Source organism: Camelus ferus, chromosome 14 (genome assembly GCF_009834535.1).
Source record: "Camelus ferus isolate YT-003-E chromosome 14, BCGSAC_Cfer_1.0, whole genome shotgun sequence".
NCBI lineage: Eukaryota > Metazoa > Chordata > Mammalia > Artiodactyla > Camelidae > Camelus > Camelus ferus.
The window spans coordinates 12,463,861-12,484,932 of NC_045709.1; the positions used below are offsets into that span (position 1 = coordinate 12,463,861).

A 21,072-nucleotide genomic window follows, 5' to 3' on the forward strand; every position below is an offset into this window, starting at 1 on the left:
AAACACCTTAAAAAAAAAGCCAAAGAAGGTCGCTAAATTAGCTATGAAAGTGTGTAGCTCAACAAGGTCCTATTGTATAGCACAGGATCAATATCTTATAATAACCTATCATGAGAAAGTATACATATATAGTTATACATATACTATATATAACTATACTATATAACTATATATATAACTACATATATATCACTGAATCACTATACTGTACACCAGAAATTAACACAACATTGTAAATCGACATCATAAATTGACTATACTTCAATAAAAAAAATATATAACATTAGTAGTCTTCAGAAAAGTACAAATCAAAATGAAATACCACCACACAACTTCCACAATGGCTAAAATTAAAGACTAACAGTAACAAGCACTGGAGAGGATGTGGAGGAACTCAAATTCCCATACATTTCTGGTAGGATAAACTGGTACAACCGTTTTGCAAAAATGCTTGGTAGTAGCTATGAAAGCTATCAATCCTATACCCCAGATATTCTATTACTGTATATACACACAAGAGAAATGAATACCTACATCCACCAAAGGACATGTACAAGAATATTCACAGGGGCTTTATTTACAATATCGAAAGAACCTAGAAATAATATAAATGTCTAATAATAACCTGTAGTAAATTTATATAATAGAATTATTAAACAATGATTTAAAAAATGAACTACTGCTAAACACAACATGGATGAATCTTATACAATGTTAAATGAAAAAAGTCAGACTCAACAGAGTTCAACACTATGAATTTATTTAAATATATTTCAATAGCACACACAAATAGGAAAAAGAAGTCAAGCGGTTGTTTACTCTGAGGGGTACCAACCGAGAAGGTGTGTGAAGAAGCTTTCTAAGGTGCTGGAGGTGTTTTATATGTTGATCTGGATAATGATTAGTGAACATACACAAATACAAAATTTTAATGAACTTTACACTTAAGGTCCGTGTACTCTTAAGTTTTATCTCCATTTACAATGAAAGTTCATTTGATCTTTTGTTGTTTATATTATATAAATATTGAGAATCAATGTTTTATAAAAATATCTAAAATTGATAAAAGTGATTAATAATAATTATAATGTACAAAAGAACTTTATGAAAGATATTTTCATAACTTCTATGTACATTTTCCAATTAAAAAAGCTGAAGTATAAGCAAAAATTTCACATTTAAAAGCATTTGGTCTCCTGGAAACTTCATATTCTATATATTAGAACCTCATTCTTCCTGTGTTTACTGTGATGCTTTGTATCCCTTTTGTAAATAGGGGCTTTGACTTTATTAGAGGAAAATGGAAAGGCTGCACCATAAAAACTCTAAAAACTGTTTTTACCACCTCATTCCACTGCCAACTTTAGCTTTATTCTTTCAAATATCTTCCATTTAAGGTCCCCTAATTTTCCGTACTGTAGCTTCTTAGGCCACTAACCCATCTGCTTTCAAAAAATATAAAACCAAGCCAAACAAACAAACCCTCACATTTTTAAACTAATTTCTTCATTCTATATATAGATTCCTTATGCTCTATCTCTAAATATACATATGTTTTAGAAATTGACAGGGAACAGAACTGAAGTTTTTTTAAACCACTTTATTGAGGTAAGATTGACATACAAAAAGCTATGAATATTTAATGTATGTAACTTAATGAAAATATTGATATATGTATACCTGAAACCAAGTCTCCCTAAAACCGAGTTCCCTTACTCAGTTTATGATGAACTTCTCTAACCAAAACTGTATTCTCTTTCTTGTCCCACTCTCCTTCCCCTCAGGACTGAGGAGTATCAAAGAAGAGGGAGGATCAAAACCAAGCAGGATCCTGTGGGGCCTTCCCAGGTACAACAGGCCCTCCATACCCCCATTTCTTGTTTGTAGAACAAAACGCTTTTAGTCCCCCTAGGCCTTCCCTGAGTACCAAACAGACCCAACTAGTTAAGGACTAGAATAACAGAGACACAGGACTCCTGGGTTCCTCCTGAATCAGCAGGGTACAGATAACAATCTGATGCATATCTCTGAATTGTTCTGGAGAAACTAAGATCCCCCACCCAGGGAGAGGATGGTGAGCGCATGCTGACCATTAGCACCAGACACTAGACTGGTTGGAACGAGAAGGCTGAGATTCCCAAACATCACCTTGTTACCTCACTACCAGCCAATCAGGAGATCCACCAGCTCATCACGCATCCTAGGACCCTCTTCCCTAACACTGTCTTTAAACACTCTTGCCTGAAAGCCATCAGGGAGTTCTGGTCTTCTGAGCATGAGCTCTCCATCCTCCTTGCTTGGCACCCTGCAAATAAAACCTTACTTTGCTGCACTCACTGTCAGAGTTTGCCTTTCCAGACCGTGGGCCCATGAGCCTTTGCTCAGTAATATACCCTTGAAACCATCTCTACATCCTATGCTTAAAACATATCACCTCCAAGTTTCCTCTTATTTATTTATGGAATTAAAGTTTTTAAGTCAATCAAGTTATTCAAGATAAATCTAAGAGTGCAAGCTAACATTTGTTTGAAATAATTTCAAATAATTACAGCTTGTTTCACATACTTTTATTTAAAATTTAAAAAGCATTTCAGCTGAAAACATTTTGTTTTTCCTGGCAGAATAATCTACAAGGAATAATGTAAAACTCAAACTATTCATCTAAACAGCACTTCTCAAACTTTAACAGGCATATGAAGGACCAGGGAATCCAGCTAAAGTGTATATTCTGATTCAGTAGGTCTGGGGCCTGAGATTTTTAATCTCAACTAAACTCATAAGCTCCTAGGTGATGTCCATGCTGCTGGCCCAAGTACTACAATTTAAATAGTGAAAAGAGATTCTAGGCAGTAACCATATCCTAGAATTTAAATCAAAATTTAAAGGACTTTTTAGGTTTTTTTTTTTTCAGTAAGCTGGGCAAATCAATCCTGACTATTATTAATTTGATAGGGGTTTCATTTATGACATACTGTATCTTTTAAATTAGAATTGTACTATTACTATAGTGAACAGAATTTTAGAAAATGTCTGTCTAGCTAAAATTGATACGACATTGTGTCTTTTGTAGTACAGAACATATTTCCTTTTAGACTTTGCTAGATTTGCAGTTATGAATGTTTCAGGAGAGCTTGATTAGGATGGGAATACACATACTTGAATACTCAAGTGCTTCAAACTGCTTTGTTAGGGAAAAGGTACATCGTTCAATAAAATGATGTCCTTGAATTTTTTTTTCATACTAGATAAAGAATTAGTTCCCAAATATGTCTTTTTAAAAGCACAGAAGGAACCATGAAAGGAGTTCATCTCTGGCTATACCTTTATTTTAAAAGCGGTTCTTTCCAACAACTTTACTATCCATTTAAAATTCTATTAACAAAAATTTCCACTTGGGTGCTTTGCTAATGAAGACCATTCTGCAATAAGTGTCATTTTCCTCATAAGGCTAGAATCTTTTTAAAAGAGATGAATGATTTACAAGGGGAAGAATAAGTGAAAGATATAATATAAAATATGGAACATTAAAATTTGGCAAAGAGAAGGTAACTCTTGAAAGAAACTGGAAATAGTTGTATATACAAGCAACACATAAGCTATAAAAAGTATTATATTCCAATCTCAATATTAAAATATCCCTAAATGTGACCCAATTCATATCCAAGAAAAACATTTCAGGGTACAATTACTAATGATAATGACAACAAAAATAATAACCAAAACCTATTCAATGCTACAAACTCAAAAAGGCTGCAGTATTAATTGGGACTTCATACTTTCAAATTAAAATTCTTTCTTTCCCTATTTTTACCCTATTATGTTCTAGGTTCTAACTGGAAGATTCAATGTTTAAAACTTGCCTTTTATTAGTCATTACATTTTCCTATTTTCTTGCAACTTTAATTAACTGAAGAGAAATAAAGTATGTAAGAACTTAGTGGGTTTTTCTGAGTAAAAATAAAGTAAATGGATAAACACTTGTGAAAAATAAATAAATGCTTCCTTTCCAACATGGACAAAAATAAACTTCAGGTAGATTTGAAATTTTGATATAAAATTGAAACTACAGAAAACCTAAACATAAATTTAAATGAATTTATTAAATAATCTAACATTTTCCCACTGATACATGATTTGTAAATACTTTCTCCCACTCGTGGGTTGCCTTTTCCCTCTGTTGATAGTGTCTTTTAATGCCCCAAATCTCTTTAATTTTCACGAAGTTCAATGTATCTATTTTTCCTTTTGTCATCTGTGCTTTTGGTGTCATATCCAAGAAGTTACTAGATCCAATGTTGTAAAGCTTTTGCCCTATGTTTCTTTTAAGAATTTTTATAATTTTAGGTTTACATTTGAGTCTTTGATTCATTTGGGGCTAACCTGTATATAGTGTTAGATCAGGATCCAACTTCTTTCACACGTGGATCCCCAGTTTTCCCAGCACCATTTGCTGAAAAAGATTGTCCTTTTCCCATTGAATGGTCTTGAAACTCTTGTCAAAAAACATTTGATCATGTATGCAAGGGTTTATTCCTGTGCCCTCTATTCTATTTCACTGTTCTAGACATCTGTCTTTATTCCAGTACCACACTGTTCACTGTAGCTTTGTAGCAAGTTATGAAATCAGGAAGTGTCAGTCCTCCAGCTTTCCTCCTTTTTTTTTAAACCCAAGATTGTTTTGGCTATTCAGGGTCCCTTAAGATTTCACGGGAATTGCAGAATGAGTTTTTCTACTTTTGCAAAACGTGTCATTGAGATTTTGAGAGGGATTGCACTGAATCTGTAGATTGCTTTATATAGAATTGAGATCTTAACAATATTAAGTCTTAAAATCCATGAACATGGGATGTCTTTCCATTTATTTGTATCTTCTTTAATTTCTTTCAGCAATGTTTTGCAGCTTTCAATGTGTAAGTCTTTCATCTCCTTGGTTAACTCCTAAGGATTTTATTCTTTTTGGTGCTATTATAAACTGAATTGTTTTTGACGTTTCCTGTTTGGATTGTTCATTAGTGCACCAAAATGCAGCTTTTTGTGTGTGTGCTTACTTTGTATCCTGATATTTTGCTGAATTTATTTGTTAGTTCTAACAGTTTCTGTGTAACCAAAAATCTTTAGTGTTTTCTACATAGAAGATAGTATCTGCAAACAGAGATAATTTTACTTTTTCCTTTCCAATTTGGATGTCTCTAATTCCTCTTAACTACTTGCTCTGGCGAGAATTTCTAATACAGGCATACCTTAAAGATACTGCACGTTTGGTTCCAGGCCACTGCAATAAAGCAAGTATCTCAACAAAGCAAGTCACATGAATTTTTTGTTTCCCAGTGTATATAAAACTTATGTTTAAACTATGCTGTAGTCTATTAAGAGTATAGTAGCTTTATGTCTACAAAAACAATGTACATATCTTAATTTAAAAATACAAAGCAAAAAACAATTACAACGGTAATGCCCATATTGCAATTTGCCTCTTGTCCCCATCACATGAATAAAATTGTTCTAAGTCATGGGTCATCTGTATACTGACAAAGGTAACAAACCTGCTATCCTCACTTTATGAGAATTCTTCATACAGTATCTATCATCAATCATGCCCTCCTTCTTGAAATTCTATTGGTTTTTCTGATGAAACTCTTCTCATTTTTTTCCTGCCTCTCATCATCCTTCCTCAGCATCCTCCCATGGTTGGGCTTATTTTCTTCTTTTAAATGTCAGTATTTCTCAAGACTGTCTGTCCTGGAAGATCTACTCTTATTAAACATGATTCCTAAAGACCTCATAAAAATCCATGGATTCAACAATCTTTTATATGCAAAACTCCCTGAATTCAAATGTATATAGCTCCGTACTAGATTAGACTTGACTGCAGGCTATCCCACATGTATCTTGTCTAACTTAGACAATAACATTTTATCCCCCAAATTTCACACTCTCTCTTTATTCAAGTTACCTGGAATCAATACTCCCAGGTTGATAACACAGGAATTATTTTAGATCTCCTCCATCTCATTTACCCACATTCAATCAGTCACCAACTTTTGAAGATCTGCCTTTACCCCTCAAGAATCCGTCCCTTCATGGCTCTTCCCAGAGTCTCTGCCTTGGAACATGTATTTTCATAAAAACTACTTCGATATTCCCTTAATTATCCTGTCTGCAACCTAGCCTATTTACATGCCACACCACTTTCCAATGATTTTTTTTAATAAATGAAAAATTTGTTTATTGATTACCCATAGCTTGTGCTCTTGGATATTCTATCTGTCTCCTCTGCTTAGGATGACCTCTCCCTACCACCTTTCACCTACCTCATCTACTATGCCCTTCAAAGTTCAAGCCTTGTGGCTCCCTCTCTGGAAGGCTCCCTCTCTGTAAGTGTATACTATACATATCCTCCTCCTACTGTGCTAGCATAGCACCTCGGGCATGCCTTTCCTAAAACCTGTGATTCTACAGTAGTCACAGAATTTATTTGACAATTTTCCATGAAAAAAGAAGCAACCCAAGACCAGCAGACGGCTGTCTGCCCTTGTATTCTCATCAGCAAGTATGTGTCTGCTCATGTGTAAAGTCTGTACCACATATGAATGATTTTAGAAAAACTGTGTCTAAATAAGAACTCATATAAACATATCTATAACTAGAGTTGATTGACTATTAGTAAACTGGTACAAACAGAGGTACAGAAAAATGTATAAGAGAAATATTCCAGCTCCACAAAATCATGCTGTTTTTCCAAAAAAATTTAAGTCATGCATGGGGATCAGAAAGCAGATCTTAATATCCTATTAAGGCTTCTCTAAGATTAAAAATGTAAAAATTGACCAGGTACTCTGGATTGGATTGCTATTGACTGTTCCACACTATATTACAAACCTGTGACTAATATAACCAAGTTGTTAGATAGAGTAGTATAATTAAAAAAAAAAAAAAAAAAAAACCAGGATGGTGATTGTGATGCATCCTTGAAAAACTTTTCAGTCTTCAATAATCAAACAAAAATAAAGAAGGATTTGGTCACTGTAAATCCATTCCTTAAGGTCTTGCCAATTTATTCCTGCATAACACACAGCTCAATTTAAAATAGTAGCTCTCATAGAACTCTTCCAGGTTTTTGCTGTCATTGTTTATTTTTGTAGGAGTTTTCTGTTATCTTGCTTGTTTTCACAATTCATTATAGTATACAACTTGAAGGAACAAATTTCCTAAGGACAAAGCCGTAACAAGAGAGTGTAAAAATATAAGTAAGATGTTTAGAAAAAACAGTAAGTAAAAGTTCTAGTTTTCCAATCTATATGTCATTTTAGCCCTGACCTAAATATTGTAAGTCTGCTTGAATTACAAAATTTTGGTTATAGAAAAATGGTAGTGAAACTAGAGCTTGAGATTCTATCTCCAATTATGACTCAGAGTTACACTGTTCCAGGAACAGACTGTAAACCTAGATCCAGTAAGCCATCTCAAAATGAATTTTGTTGTTCACAGGAAGAACTCGAAAGTACACTGTATGGAATGGGAAAAAACTGTCACCAATGTAAAAACAGTGAAACAGCATTTTTAAATGTGAAAGACTCACATTCACATAGTTTAAGAATTGCATTTTTCAAACATACCTTGTCCATTAATTTACTTGCATGAAGACTCAAGCTATTGAAGAATATTTTTTTGCTCAGCAAATGCATTTCTTCAATGGTAGTCAGTAATGTAGTTGCACTATTTCCAACAATGCCACTTAAAAGCAAAGAATATTTCAGATTGCAAAACATGCTAAAACAATTCAGTTCTTTAACTGAGTATAAGTGTTTAAAAAAAGATCTAGATTTAAACAAAAGTTTTTATATAGAATATAACCTGCAAGTTAAAAACAATTATTGTAGTTTCATATTAAAATGAGGCATTTTTTTCAAGTTAGGTGACAAACAAATGAAAACAAACTACAGTGTCTTCAATATTTCACAATCTCAAAAAAAAAAATTCACAATCTCTTTTAGAAAAGCAGTGGGTTAGAACACACTTACACTATGCAAACCCATGCTCCTGTTTTTCCTCTCTTATAGTAAATGTATGTCTTGATTATCCAAGAGATCTCATTTTAAGGAAGCCATTCCCTCAACAGCTGTATTGAGAAAATATTTTATTTACTTAAATTTTTTTTTGGGGGTGGGGGTAATTAGGTATTTATTTCTATAGAGGTACTGGGGATCGAACCCAGGACTGCATGCATGCTATGCACTCACTGAGCTACATCCTCCCCAGGGAAAATATTTTCATTTTATTAATACTGAATTACTTTTTAAATTAAAACTGTTATGCTGTATCAACAACACACCAGTAAATTATAAAGTTTCTCATTTTTCATACTGCTGCCTAAATAGCAGTATATTTAGACTAATTATGAAAAATCTGGTATCATTTAAAAATAATTATTAGTACATTCCATAATTCTCTATTTGCTATCACAAGGATATTTCTTAGACCCATTCAGTAGGGTTTTCCCTTTTGGGCAGGATGTAAGACAGGCATGTATATAAAACAGTCCCCAATTTTATTCTCCTATTAATGTACTGAAAGTGATTTTAAAATATGTTTTTAGAGGAAAAGTTTTTTGTTGATGCAAAAATACACTGTAATCTGGTAGGAAATTATAATTTCTAAAGGCACAATAACATCTTACTATAACTACAAACATTCAGATTGCTGAAGTTAATATAATGGCACTAATACATATCGGTAGATAGTAAGCAAAACATACAGCAAATTTACTGAGAACTGATATATAACATGATACATTATAAAAGCAAGTACTATGTATTTCAATACATTTTAAAACTAAAATAAATTTGAATGAACTCGTACATGGTTAATGCAGACAAAGCAAATTATCAGTTTTATGTACTACATAAAACATGAAAGTATTTCAGTAAAAAATATTGTAAGCTTAACACGAAAATAAATTGGAAGGTGCTCCCACACATGCCTATTCATATAATAAAGTAAGTATGTCTTTGAATAAAAGAATGATACATCAAGCAAGGGGGGAAGAAGAGTGAATGAACACAAACAGCAACTGATATTTTAATGAAAAAACTGGAGAGACATCAAGATCCATTTACATTCATTTTTTAAAATGTGGAGTTATCAACCACATTTTGCAGGTACTCAGATCCAGAGTTTACTAATGTTTACTGAGTCCTCGCCAGGTCCCAGTCACTGGACTGAACACCTGTGGATGCTACTTGTATTCCCCTTCATATTCCTACCCAGTGTGCTTTTACTCCTATTGATTGTTCGGCTTTAGGGATTATACACAAACTCCCTGAGGCAGAAGACGAGTTAAATTATACAGAGCTCCTCCCCCATCACAATATACTCAAACCCCATCTTCCCCAGGCTTCCTAATACAGTTATACCCCAGGGCTCTGGTAAATAGTCAACGTTTACATTATTACAAGCGTGTAAATACTCATCAGGGAACCCAACACAAGGGAAAGAGCAGGCTGCTCAAGACGACAAACCTGAGTGACAGGCGCGTGGTAGGTCTAGAGAGCAGCCCGGGGAGACTGGAGACACAGGACAGGGGCTCCAAGGGGACGTGGGGAGAGGAAAGGGAGAGAAGCTGGGAGGACCACTTGATGTGCGGAGTCCACCTGGCAGTTTGGGACTGAAACCGCACTACGGGCAAGGAAAGCAAGCAAGCACAGACACCGAGCAATTTTCAACCACAGAGAGAGAATGTTTTACAGGAAAGGAAATGTAATCAAAGTACGCTGGATTTTTCCCACATCTCCCTTTTTGGGGTTTTGGCAGAATCTATCCTCTAGGAGTTTTAATGCAAAGGGGGCAAACATTTTTTGAGAACTTGAGTTTTTCCTACTTTCCCCAACCTCACTGGATATTCCTCCCCAGTTTTCTTTGTTTCTTCTCTTCTTAACCTCTAGACACTGATCTACGCTCACTTCTGATGTGATTTTACATGGTTCTGTGGCTTCAAATACCTATACGCTGTAAGTTACCAAATTAATAGTTTCAGTCTTTTTTTTTTTTCCTGTGTTCTCTGCTCACTTGACATCTCCTACTGAATGTTCACAAGGACACAGAATCTGACTCAGCCAAAACTGCAGTGAACTCTTCATCGCCCACCCACCCCCGTCAACACGGTCCTCTCCAGCACTTCCAGTCTCAGCACATGACAATACCATTTTCATCTGGCTGTTCAAATCGAAAGCCAAGAACCTGACTCCTCACTCACTCCATCAGGTTGATATGTAAGTACTATTAGCTAGAACATAAAATATCTCCAGAACCAACTAGTTCTTACCACCTCCAAGTCTACTAACCTAGTCTGACTCGTCCTCACTTCTGCTCAGAACCACAAACTGCTTCCTAGGTACCTTCCCTGATCCCCTTTCGTCCCACTATGCTACACGATCCACACAGTACCCAGAGCCCCTTCCTTACATCATAAATCGCTCCCGTCACTCAGAATCCTCCCACATCATCTTTAACATACTGAGAATAAAATCTAACTCCTCACCATGGCCTACAGAGTCCTACATGTGTCTGGACTCTGCCTCCCTCTTTGATTTTATCTCCTCTTAACTCCTTCCAACTCACTCCCCTCCCACCTCTGGCATTCTTCTGGTCCCCTAGAGTCCAAGCTTTTCCTGGCCTTGGGCCCAGGGTGTGCCTCTGCCCAGGACACTCTCCTTCAAATGCTTTCCACACCCGGCTCCACGTCATTCAGGTCTCTGCTCAGTGGTCACCTGCACCAGCAGGCCCTCAAAGGCAGTCATGCTCACGTAACACCTACTCACACAAATCCCTCCCTGTGTTTTCTAATGCCTTTCTCCCGCTGTATTTCTCCTCAGTGCCCTTGCTGCTATTTAAAATTATTATTTGATACTTGCTTGTCTGCCCCATTAGAATGTAAGTTCAAGCTCTGTTTAGTTCACTGTCATTTCCTTAGCACCTAGAAAATGACATTTATAGTTAACTTTTCAGTTGACTACATGAGGAAATGTGTTAACAAGCAGAAAAAGTACATGCAAAAAATGTATCAAAAGATACTGTCATCTTCAAAATTATCATCTTCAAAGACAGAAAAATTATAATTCTCAGAGCCTAAAAAAACCTATCATCTTCAGAATCCAAATGATTTTATTCTTAGCACTCTCTTATCATTATCTTCAAGTAAGAAATTTCATGCAGCACCATCATGGCATAACTAAATAGATTATTTAAAAATTATTTTACCACTATCTTTCGCATAATACAGCATTAGCTATATTTCAGCTGCTCCTGTGTTTTCTAAATATGCATAATTTTCTTATTTTAGGAAGCCTAACACATTACAATTGAAACTAATTTATTGCTTTTGAGTCATGAACAGCGGTGATAATAAATATATATCTACAATGTTAGACAACTAACCCCAGTCCTATCTCTGATCAATTTTGTGGCCTGCAGCTTATTAGTTTTGTTGAAAAATCTATCAATAAGATATGAAATCTGACTCTTAGCTGTGAGTTTTGGGTGGCTAATCTCAGCCACCAGGAGGCAGGTAACACCACTGCCACATTCTTTTGGTGCTTCTTGAACTAGTGATCCCTGTGCCTCTTCTGGATCTGTTAGTTATAATAACCCTCTTGGATTTTAACAACTGGCCTTCTGTTCCTGATACTGGCATTCTTGATAACAAGTAATTTTAAAGCATTTTTTAGTAGACTAATATAAAGACTATCAAAAACAGAGCCTGGAAAAACACTGAACACAACTACACGTGTAACATGGTCTTATAGTGGCATTTTCAGTTAAGGCTCAAGTGTATGTACACCATCAACAGATATATGCAAAATGAAAATGAATGCAAATTTGGGAGTCAAAGGTCATATTTTAGATAAGGCAAGTGGTTCCTAATCAGATAAAGCTGCTTTTATTTAGAGGAGGTAAAGCAATGGTTTCTGTTTTATCACTAATGGAAAACTAAATGTTAAAGGTGAATTTATGTTATTTACATCCAGAATAAGACATTTCACTAATTACGCCCTATTCTGAGTATAATATGTAGTTGCTTTAGGTGTTGTGCATCTTTTACTAATACAGGAGGACTCAATAAACACTTGTACAGATTTACACCACTCCCTAAGTTGTGTGTGTGCTAGTGTGTGTGTCTGGTTAGGCTGGGAGAAGAAAGGGAGAAGGAAAGGCTGCACCTCAAAGTATAGCACGTATAATGCACACAAGATGAGTCACATGGTGTGGAGGCTCCGCCAGCTGGTCATGCAAAGAGAATGTACACACAAAAAATATTACACTGGGTTCTAACTGAAATGAGGTATCACATCGGACTTAACGAGCACATTTAAACATTACACTTACCTGATTGTATGGTGGTAAAATTTAAGGAGGTTAGAAATTTTGTATAATAAAACTGCTCCAGGTTCAGCAACTATTACTTGTTCAATTCGAACCTATTAAAACATGTGAGAAAAAAATAAACATTTCTTAAAAGTGTAACTTCTCTTCATTAATCACATGTAGTATGAATAGCATTAAAAAAATTAAATTTTATCATTGCAGAAATCACAAAATTCCTTTCAAGTTATTTCTGAACGTTAAATTACAAAGCATGGTAAAATAACACAAACATTTTAACACAGATATACGCTACAAAAAAGTGATCCATTACCTACAGAATTTGGTTCAAGGCAGTTGCTATGAGAAACTCAACACAGTGATTAGATCATCTTTAAGTTTTTCACCAGCACATAAGGGACTTTAGCTCAGCACTAAACTGCAAAGAAGCTGTTACATTCTAAAAACAGATTATCAGTGAAAACGTACTGCTCTATGGACAAATATTCAGAAAAAATTTCTTTAATTCTTATCTTTAAACTACTATACCAAGTTTCTTTTTATATTAATTAGAGAATAAGAAAGCAGATAAATCTCAAATTAGCACTAACATAATCTGTCTAATTATACTACTACCAGGGCAATATCAGATCTAGTTCAAGATTAACTTGATCTGCTCAAGATTAACTACTCAGAGTCCTTTCTAATTAAACCCCATCCCTCACTAATCTTTCCCTTACTTTATATTCCCTAATTAGTAAATACAATCTAAACCACACCGGGTGTGCTTACTTACACATTCTATCTATGCTTAAGCTGCTGGTGACATTGTGTCTCCTTGTTTCCGACCTAGATTCTAAATAGACGTGTTTTCTGCTTCTCCTACATTTCTGCAGCATCTAATAGAACAGTACGTTTGCAACAGATGTTTAATAAACACGTTTGAAAGCACTTAGATCTTGAAGTATAATACCAATAAATGTGATCTGCTAAAATGGTATTTTATACATATTAAGTATATATGAGTGTACAAAAACCTGTTGTATAGAAACTGATCTCTACATTAACATGTTTATGAAACTGACACACCTTTCGGCATAAGGTAACAGATTAGTTAACTACCACAATATTATAAATCATGAATGGCATTTGAATTTAAAAACTGTAATTTTCACATTGTAATTTGTTTCTAGGTCCAAGGCCTCAATAGTGATTTAAATTATATATCTTATCAATAAAAGTGATATTTTCTGAATTTCAATATAACTATTAGGACAAAATATAAAGAGTGTTAATTGCAGACAGCTCTTCCCTAGCAGATTTATAACACCATCTCAGCTATCTGGCAACCTGCCTTCTAGAATTTTCAGGCATGGAGAAAATACTCTTCATTCCAACTTCCTTAAGAAGAGAGAAAGAAGAGGAGAGGGGGAAGGAAGAAAGAGAAAAAGAAAAGGAAAACAACATTCACCTCTTCACACATACTAATGGTTTGGGGGAAAGCGGCATCCTTTCAGCTGCAGTGAAAACAGAGCAAGGCTGAAAACTCAGGAGACTTATGTACGACGCACCAAGACTGGTTAGTTTACCCACTGCTTCAGGAGGATTATGTAAGAGACCAGACCATTTTCAGCGAAAATCAACAGTCACAGGAAAGACACAGGAGTTAAGAGAAACAAAAATAAACAAGTATAACAGACCAAATGGGACTCACGGTGGGGACGCCAGCAGAGGGAAACGGTCAGCTGATCTTAAAAGCAGGGATGGGAGTAAGGGCTCAGCCAGGAGGTGCCTGCAACAGCTCCTGGCACAGAGTAAGCACTCGGCAAATCCTAACTGTGTTAGACGCAGCAAAGATGATAAAGGCAGACATCGAAAGCAGCACACATGGGCTGGATGGAATGTGACCACCTCGGGGAGAGGGGAAAGGCAGAGCAGGGCTCTCCACGCCCAGGCAGGCGGAGAGCGGCAGCAAAGGCGAGAGGAGAAGAGGCCGCACTTGTGGGGACGGGGCAAGGGAGAGGGAGGACTGAAAGGGACAAGGACAAACCCCCTTTACCAAAATCAGACAGCTGCTCAGGGCAGATGTTCGTCCCCAAGCTACATCAGCAATCCCAGGGCACTGGGACTGTCTCACACAGGCAGCTTTCACTGTCTGTTCCCTGCCATTTATCTTTGCATGCACACCTATTTTCACAGAAGCCACCATAGTTTAAGAAGGTCAGGAGCATACAATAGGCTAAAGTTTTTATTGAAAGAGATAAAATTCAAATGTCAGCGATCTAGAACATTCACACAAAAGAAACAACATTTTACCTATGGACTTGAAAAATAAAGAGTAAGTACATTAATTTTGAGGTTTCTAGCTACAACTGTGAGGGAAGGTATCTGCGAAATCCCAGGCCTGACGCTGACGAGCCACAGAGCCCTCCCCTCAGTGCATGTGACTTCAAGTTCAGAGCACAGATTTTAAAACTGGAAGTAACTTTAGAGATCATGTCCTAACGCATATATTTACAACTATATAGTCTAGTACCTATGGAGTTTCACTTTGTTAACACTAAGAAAAGGTTAAATACAGGGGAGAGTAAAACAAATACACAGTTTTGCAAGGATATCATCCCATCACTACAACATTTTCTTTGTTTCAAACTCTCATCTGCTTTGAAAAGAATTCATTACCACAAAGACAAACGGTTGAATAATAGAAATTTAGCCAGAACATCCAATATTACATGCCACTATGAAAAGTTTAGCCACTTACCAATTAGGAAAAATTTTTGGAATGTAAAAGCAGGGAAGTCACTAAGAAAAATATTCCAAATTATAATTGAAAAAGAAAATATTAAACTAAGCTTTTTCTCAGCTAACAACTGTATCACTGAGAGCATCAGATACCCAAATGAGGTCATACAGAAAGAACTGTTAGTATAGTGTAACACTGTCTACAAGTGCACAGAGGAAGGGAAGAGTTGCTGGATCATGTACCGCATCACTGCGTCACTGCGTCACTGCTAACTTGACGTGTACCTACTAGTGAACACCTGTTAAATATTCCCTGGAGTGTGCAATAAACAGATACTACCACATGGAAAGAGCTAAGGTTCTGTCACTTAAAAAACTGAAGGGATTTTTCATCATTTTACCATAAAAGTATCTTTGCTTGCTTACTAGTTTTCTTCACCCTTTCATAGCTTACATTAATATTTCACAGAAAGTCACAATAATGCCCTACAATTGTTACTGATACCTTTCTGGGCACACACATTGAAGGAAAATGAAATGAGTTCTAAGTACATTTTAAAACAGAGGCTGACTGGTATATAATTTCTTTATATAAGCAGTGGGTGTTATTTTAAATGTTTTTAACATCATAACATTTCTTACTCAGTCCAAGACAGAAAACTCTAAGGTTCATTTCAACCCTCAGATTCTAGAATTACATTTTATACAATTACTTCATTAAAAAAAAGAAAAGAAGGAGTAAGCAATATAAGGAATATAATACCGTAAGTAAGGTGCGTTGAGAGGATGAAGATAAGGCAGATAAACTACAACTTATCACCAAAAAGACCAGCAGTTTCTTTCAACCATGTAGTTATAGAAAGGTATGAAAAGTATAGAAAAAGAAACTTCTCTTTATTCTCCTTTTCTACTTTTATCTTTTCAATAACTGCTAGTATACAAAACAAGCAACATTTATGAGTACAAATGTCTAAAAGTCAACTATGGCAAGTAAATGTTTCATTTGGGAGAATTAAAATCAGTTCAAAATATTTTGCTATGTATTTACTGAATATGCAATTGGACCCTAGGATAATCAAGTTATAGCAGTAATTTAATTTGCAAATATAATCAATTGTCACAGATATGCCACTGGGATTTCCTTGCCTAGGACCAAATAGCAAAGAAAATCGTAGAAACAACAAAACTTGGTTTTAAAATTTAGTTCTTGGTAAGAATAAACCATAAAACTCCTGGATTAAAATTTCCATATAGTAAATTGAAGTCAGTCAACAAGGAAAAGTAAAAGAACAACTGCAAAATATTCTGGAACTATTCATAAAGAAGAATAACATTTGCTGCATGCATAGGAGGTGCCAGGAACCGTGCACATCACCTACACACGTCTCACACTGACTCCTCACAGCCCTTGATGGCAGGTATTTTTATGTACCGGTTCAACATGAGCAAATTAAGATGCAGAAAAGTGAGGCAATTAGAACAAGTAAACGTAATTAAGTGGCAAAGTAGACATTCTAACCCAACTTTGACTTCAAATTCTGTTCCTGTACTATAAGCAGTATTGATAGTAATACTTACACACATTATTTTATCCTTATCATTATTTATTGTTAGAATAAACAAAAACATTTACTATGCTTGAAGCAATAAAGTAAATAAAATATGTTTTTAGTAAATTTCTGTTTAGAGTTCATAGATTCATTATTTCAATTTAATAGACATTTTCTCAACTGATTAACATAAATTATTATAGGAAACAAAATATGTACAAAATAAGTGAATATATGCAAACTAAGAATATTTCAAATTTTCTTAGGGAGAAAACTGGCAATGATTAGTTTAAAATGTGTTTTATTATCCTACACTAATGTGTTAATTTGACAAAGTTAAGCAAAAATTCAAGCTGCTATGAATTTCTTTAAACTCAGAATAAGGCAATAATTTAACCAGATACCGTAAAACATATTTAAAAACAAAATATTTTACCTTTAGAGGTCTGCACACACCCTCAGTAATATGTCCAACAACTTCCTGAATATTCTCCTCAACACCTACAATTATATGACATAACTGAAATTTTTTTCTGTATTACACTGCTTCACGTAAGTTCAAAAAAATAACAAACACTCATACATATGACTCATGGCATTAATAACATTGAAAATAACCATAATAATATTTAAGTTCAAAATCTTTTAGGACTTTAATTACGTTAATGAGTTGAGGGTCCTGTTAATTCATTTGACTGTTGATTAGTGAACATTTTTCTTTGTGAAAAAGAATAAATATTATGAACCACAGGAAAAAAAGACTCTGAAATATATTAACTGAAGGAGGTGATGTGAAGATGTGCAAGCTTTTGTTCCACAAACACCTTATTCTAGACAGTGCTAAGCACACAAACTGAAGGTATAAAGATGGAAAACACACCTTGCAATCTAATGGAAAAACTGACATTTACTAATTACCGACGATTAAGGTCTTGGTATACACTGCTTGTAACCACCTTCATTTTTACAGATGAAGAAACTGAGGTTTATAAGAATTCATGCCATTTCCACAGAATAACCTATTTCATCTAACTCCAATTATTTTCTTCCCACTTCTTAATACTGCCTCTCATGCATACTTTACTAACATTTTTAAAGAAATACATTCTTTTAAACTGGTAATTAGGGTAACAGAAGACAACTTTTAAAAGTTCAGACTTTGTGCCAATCAGTCATATATGCTGAACCTAATCTCAATATAAGAGTTAAAAACAAGGAGGTTAAGTCCTGCCACCAATTTGTACACTGGTCTCTCCTGCAGATGCGCTGAACCGGGATGATGGGGGGCCAAGCTATGCAAAATAGCCAAGTGACACCAGTCACAATAGCTCTCTTCATTTCCTATCAAAAACAGAACATCTTAACCATCCACTAACTCCTTCTACAAAAGGCATCTTAAGGTAGTCACAACTAAGAAGATTTGAAATTCTGTAAACAGACATTAGCAACTCAAAAATAATAATTTTTTTCTCTTGAAATCAAGACCAAAATTTTAAGTACATTTAGTACATAGGTAATTATTCAAAAAACTTTAAAATACTCAAGTGAGAATGAAAAAAGGGGTTGAGCAGTAGAAATGAAAGAAGTAGCAGCTTAATGCCCTTCAGTCACTTGGCCTGTGGACTCACACATAAAATGAAAATAACACCACCTTTTGACTTTAAAAGGTGGCGGCACAGGAGATCTGAGATATTCTACCCTAGGCACTCCAGAAAGGCCGCAGCAGGGAAGCAGAAGGGTCTGGGCTTACTGTGCAGGGTCCCTAGGGTTCAGTATTAAAGTATGATCAGCTGTGTGACAAGAGGAAAATGACAGAGAACAAAGTCTCGGGGGGGAGGGGGCAGGAGAGGTGGGAAGATAATCGGGATGCTTACTGTGTTACCTATGTGTGAGGACTTAACCCCCACGAAGAAAAGAGCAGTAAGAACAGAAACAGAGACGTCCCGTGCGACTGACCACATTCAGGCATTAGCAGTACCAATCGGAAGACCCACCTTGTGTAGTTACGTGCTTTAAGAGAGCTTCAAGGTGTTCTTTTTCAGAAGCAGTAGCCTGATGGAGCCAAGCCAACATATCTCCTACATATCTAATAAAGAACTAAATGTTAGTAAAAACGTCCTTCAGGAAAACATCAAATACTCCAATGCTGTCTGACTACTATACCTCAAAGGATCATGGGAATGCATTTCAATGGGTCTAGGTGTGCCTCCTGGGCCCCCTCTTGTAAGAGCATCAATAAATCCACGAACAACTGTACTTCTTCTGGCTGTTCCAAACTCATCTAAAGTATACCTAGAAGAAACAAGTTATATGAAAAACAGTGATTTTTCTTTCTAACGGTTACATCAAACTATTCATGAAATTTCCGAGATGAGCAAGGCATCTGAAGCCTCTTTAAGCAATACTGTTTTAAACAACAAAATATACTTATGAAATAACTTTATCATAATGAAAATGCAATCTAGAGGCCCATCTTTTTACTCCTAAGAAAGAATGCTGGGATTTGGGAACAGTAACAGAGGCGGTGGCAAAAAGGGACAGAGCAGTAGACTTGGTAAAAGTAAAAATCAGGGCAAGGAAGCAATCCTGGACTTGAAGGTTTCAGAGCCCCTCTCGTCCAAAACATGATGCTCCACTGTCACAGAGGCCGTGATACCTAATTCTCAGAGGCTAGTTACAGTTAGAACCTTGCAAACTGAAATTAAGACTTTTCCTTCCACATTTAGGAATTCTCATTTATATATTTTTTACCATTAAAATTTGCCCAAAATATACTATCCATATTTAAAAGCTTATTTTGACTCCAATATTAAATTACATGTTCCTTAAATTTACTGACTATGTATATAGAGCAAATAGTTTCTTTTACAAGTCATTCATTGTGGTTGGAAAAAAAAAGACATTAGAAGTTGAGGAATCTGTAGGGAAGGAAAGTTTTGACCTGGAGGATCAGACAATTTGGGGTGAAATCATAGGATGGCTTAGAGTTGTCAAGAATGCCTGTTTCTTTGACTAGAATCAGCCTTTGTTTCCCGTTATCACCACTCAATGCCCAGCTGAAAGTTCTGTTATAAAAGTACACAGGAAAGCAAAATATTTTTTCATAGTCCAATGTCAGCAGATTCTGGACCAATTAACTTTTAAATCTCTAAACAGTATTCTCCTAAATGCTGAGAATTATTTCATTATGCCACATATAAACAAAGTTACCAAAATTTCCCAAAGGTTTCCAAAATAATTAATTTCTTAGGCTATACTGTTTTCTTTAATATGCAACTGATTTAATGAAAAAGCCACAGTTTTTAAATATAAGAAAGCTGGAAGAGAGAATATTTTCAAATAATGGGAAAAGCGTGAAGAAGTGGTCAATAGCTCTAAATTTTGAAGACGCTGAACCTTTTTAAAGGACTGTTCTCTAGTAACCAGATCATGTTTATTTGTGGTTCTCTCTATTTTTGGTTAAAACGAAATGGTTTTGAAATTCCCTGCAGTGACATACCAGCAGTATGTCAAGATGAAAACGCAGAATCAAACTAAGTTGTGCTGAAGTGCACAACTGCCTTCTGTTCACTTTCTATTTTTTAAAATAAATTAGAACCAAAATGCTTACTTCTATTTTTAACTCATGCTCTTAAATTATAAATGTTTATTTTGAAGAATTCATTCCTTTAAATGATCAATTCTATGAAATGACTTATGATCAGATGACTCCTTATCATAGCACAAAATTCACAAACTTTTAACTTCTTAAATATATAAAACTAACTTGCACTCTCAGGACCCAACTGGCTACACAATAAATGAAAACAATGTAATCCCTGTTTCCAGGACTATTCATTGTGACCACAAGTTACATCAAAAACCAGTGAATCCACTGGCATTTTAAATGGGAGGGGGGGCAATTTCAAAAGCCTGATAAACACTAGAATCTAATCTATATAATATAAAAAATAAACACACATAAACATTAATGCTAATCCTCCTGAACAGATATAATTTGAAGAACAGCATGAATTAAAATGAACCTTCAATGATATCTGAAGACATGAAACATCTTGAGATCACAAGACACACGAAAATTTCTTTGACCAAAAACAGATTCTTTTCCAACAAAGGTCAAAAACTGAAAATGTAGCTTTACTAAGGTGAATGTTACAATTACATAAACATTCTAAAATGCTTCTAGTTAAAATAAAAATTTTTAATTCTCCTTTTTTATGTCTAGCCATAGCAAAAAAAAAAGAAAAATTCTGGTCAAAAAGCAAATTAAAAGATGAAAAATTTTTGTCAAAAAAATTAGAAGATAAAAAGAATAGTGTAAAAGCCTCCGTAAGAAATGTAACAAAGAGTGAAGAAAAATCAGCGTTGTTCATTGTACTACATTCTTTAATAACTTATGCACTGAAGGAAAGACATTATC

At 35.2% G+C, this 21,072-nt stretch overlaps 1 protein-coding gene across 1 annotated transcript in view; it reads right to left on the bottom strand.

Moving 5' to 3' along the window:
• The window catches only part of COG6 (component of oligomeric golgi complex 6), a 62,478-nt gene that overhangs the window by 22,863 nt on the left and 18,543 nt on the right, over window positions 1-21,072 (bottom strand). Inside the window, 5 exon segments of the mRNA XM_032496253.1 lie at window positions 7,617-7,734; window positions 12,382-12,473; window positions 17,089-17,153; window positions 18,647-18,738; window positions 18,816-18,944. Coding sequence (XP_032352144.1) covers window positions 7,617-7,734; window positions 12,382-12,473; window positions 17,089-17,153; window positions 18,647-18,738; window positions 18,816-18,944 — 496 coding nt within the window.